General features: G+C 40.9%; 1 protein-coding gene across 1 annotated transcript; it reads right to left on the reverse strand.

Annotated features, from left to right (window-relative positions):
• Positions 1-600: 600 nt before the first annotated feature.
• PCYB_094490 (hypothetical protein) lies at positions 601-2,046 on the reverse strand (the record flags this gene model as incomplete). Its single annotated transcript, XM_004222564.1, has 2 exons — positions 601-921; positions 1,159-2,046. The coding sequence occupies 2 exons, from the start codon at positions 2,044-2,046 to the stop codon at positions 601-603; spliced, it is 1,209 nt and encodes a 402-aa protein (XP_004222612.1).
• Between the last annotated feature and the right edge of the window lie 1,308 nt (positions 2,047-3,354).

Raw genomic sequence — 3,354 nt, forward strand, 5'->3', positions numbered from 1 at the left:
TAATTACAACGCACAGGCGGGCCATTTTACGTTTTTCTGTTATTCTGTCACTGAGTTATTTCATTTCGCTTTTTTCGCCTTTTTTACCTTTTTGGGTTTTTTTCACATATTTTTTCCCTTAATTTTACCCCAAACTTGTAATATAAAATTGTTAAAATATATAGGGTTCCATTTTGAGTGTAAAGCAGATAAGTCACACGGTGGGAAGAATATCCGCATGCATGCACCGCTTGTATACATATTCAGCCATGGGCGTTTAAACCGGGGCTGTTATCACATGCCCAGAATGTACGTGTGTATGCGGGGGTAGTCTGTTCATTTGTAAATTTGAAATAGGGGAAAAAGGTCTCCATGCTGTCCTTTCAAAGGGGTGCACAAAAGTTTTTTCTTTTTTTTTTTTTTTGGAGGTTTTGCACACCAGGTGCATCGAATGTGAATCAAAGTGGGAGCAAATGTATACATTAACGGTTTTAAGAAAAAAAAAAAAAAAAAAAAGTCAAACGGAGTCAAATTGGGCAAAACTACAGATGGAAAATCCACACTATGCATCTTCCTCTGCATCTGCCTCGGAGCGGTGGACTGACACGAGAAAGTGCACAGCTATTCCTCCTTCATATCGCAGAGGTAAATAATTGAAGAGTGAAATATTGTGAATACAAATGATAATTTATCAATTTTTTCGGACCCCTTTAAGTTATCTATGTACATATGCAAGTGAATGGAGTGGCTAATTATATTCTGTATTTGCCCAAACGAAATTGCCGCCACGAGAATTGAAATCAGGCTGTCACTATTAATTTCGTAAATTGCTAAGTTTTGCTTCTTCAAGTTTTGATTTGTGAATGAGATAATTTCGCATATAATTTTGCTGATGTTATCTAGGATGTATATTTTGTCGATTGGGTTGTTGCACTTTTCGATCTGCAGCGGAGGAAGGGGGGAGAGGCACACACGGGTGTGATCGCGAAGGTGAGCAATGGTTCAAATGTATATAATTGGGCATGATGTGGGTGTACAAACGATGCAGCAAATACACATGAAGAGAGTGGTCTGCACAGGTGGACGTTTCAAGTGTTGAAATATGCACCGTTTTATATTTATCTACTCGCTCGTTTGATCGTTCGTTCATTTATTTTTTTCCGCGCCTGTCTTCCTAACCTGCTTGATGTGAAAAGCAGTCGTTTCCACGTGGAACAGGCTAATGTTTCCTAGATTTAACTTTTTTAAAAATCCGCTAATGTCCTTCCTCAGGTAATTCATTTTTTCCTGAATCCTGTATTCTATTTGTTGGTAATTTTTTGTTAGCTCTTTCCATATAATGTTATACAGATAGGAATAGGTATACTTGATTAGTGGCATCTTCATGTCACTTTTAAATGTCTTTTCATTGGCGTTGCTTTGTAATTTCAGGGTGTCCTCTACCATGTTGATGATTTTTTTTCCAATACAGTTTTCGAACCCCTTGACGATAATGTACGAGTGGGAAAATTGCAAAAGTTGTGAGTAGAGAAATTCGCGGCAGTTTCCGTTTTTGTTAAAAAATAGCGTTACGTCGTGTTTGCACTGCATCGAATTGGGTTGCCCCCCCGAAGGGTTACTGAGCTGGTGACCAGCCTGCCCATACGTCAGTCCATCTGCCAGTCCACCCGCTTGCCCACCTTCATCGTTAATATAACTGACGAGTGCACTATCTTGGTACCCTCCTTCCAATGGAATGTTAATAAAAATAATTTTCAAAAATCTATAATTGGCATTCGTTTCTATTTTCAAAATTTCGCAGATCCTACTCTCCTCAAATCCGTACCCTGTGCAAACATACTTCGCGTCCATTTCGATGGACTGCCCTGCCAAGTTTATATATACATTTTTTAAGTGGCTCTTGCAGCATATGTGTTTTTTCATGAAATCTATATCTATGCTGATATTTACCAGCGTTTTTGCTTCGGGGAGTAGAATTATGTGCGTCCTGCTGGACAAGTTTTCATGGAAGGGTTTGTACTTGCTCCCCAGGATGCTCAGCACGGGGTGCACTCTGGCGGGTTCCATTTGGGTGGGCTTCTCCTCAGGTGGGGCAGCTAAGTAGCGGCAGGCGGGTTTTCACCGTATTGACGGCTTTACGCAGGTATTCGCACGTGTTGGCGGTTTTACGCAGGTATTCGCACTTTATTCTGCTTTACTTAGCTTAACTCAGCTTTCCGTTGCCTTGCATGGCGCCCCGTCTTGTGGGTAACACCGCAATAGGGGGCGTCACTTTAACGGGATGCCTCTCCCACGCACGAGGGGTAACCTCTCACCTGACTCGAACTGAATTTCATTTGAAGTAACCCTATGGCGACATCCGCTGGGGGTACCTGCCCATGGAGTTTACTACCACCTGAGGCTTATCCTTCTGTAATCCGCGCGGTGGAAAAGTATTCACGTGTTACGCCAATCAATTTGTGCAACTACGCTAGTGCATTCTCTTTTCTGCGTAGCATTTACCTTCAGTGGAACTTTACAATATTGGCGATATTTTTTTCTTTCCATTTTGTGAAAACCCCCCCGCGGTGAAGTGCGCGGTACATGCAATGGAAAAAACGGCGTGAATAATTTTTTAGATGGGCTGTTTAATTTTTTCTAAATAAAAAAGGAGCCCACAATGACATGTGACTCGCATTTGTGGAACAAAATAAAATGAGCTGCTTTACCTCATGTAACGATTTAAAATAAGCTTTCCTCCGTTGCCATTTCAAATTAGCGCAGTCATTTTTGCAAAAAGGGCAGCAAAAAAAAAAGGAAAAAAGAAAAAAAAAGTTACCCAGCTCCTGGTTGTCATTTTTTTTTTTTGACTCAGAGTGCATTTTTTCAGTTGTTCGGAAAGCAGCGCAAAATGGTTAAAACCGTTTGCTTGTATATCACGCGTGGTGCACATTTTACCAAGCGTTGCTACTCCATGCCACGCTACATATTTTATTCTTTTTCGTGGGGAATCTTGTCCTTCTTTTCCCTGCTGAACAGTCATCTCCTTTCCCCTACTTTATGCATCACCATTCTATATATGCGCTTTGTGGAGTTCAACGGAACCCACCTAACCGCACCTACAAAAAGGCTGGTTAACCGAATCTACAAAAAGGCTGGTTAACCGCACCTACAAAAAGGCTGGTTAACCGCACCTACAAAAAGGCTGATTAACCGCAAATGCGCGAACACGTGTATGAGAAATTTTAAAAAAAAAAATTTTGAATTTTTATTTATATAAATTTTTCTTTTATTTCCTCTGCGTCTGCATGCCCAGCGAGATACGTTAGAAACGTATGCTTGTTGCTGGGCTTCCTTTGCAGACACATGCGAGGGGAAAAGTTACAAAAAAAACTT

This window comes from Plasmodium cynomolgi, chromosome 9, assembly GCF_000321355.1.
Source record: "Plasmodium cynomolgi strain B DNA, chromosome 9, whole genome shotgun sequence".
Lineage (NCBI taxonomy): Eukaryota > Apicomplexa > Aconoidasida > Haemosporida > Plasmodiidae > Plasmodium > Plasmodium cynomolgi.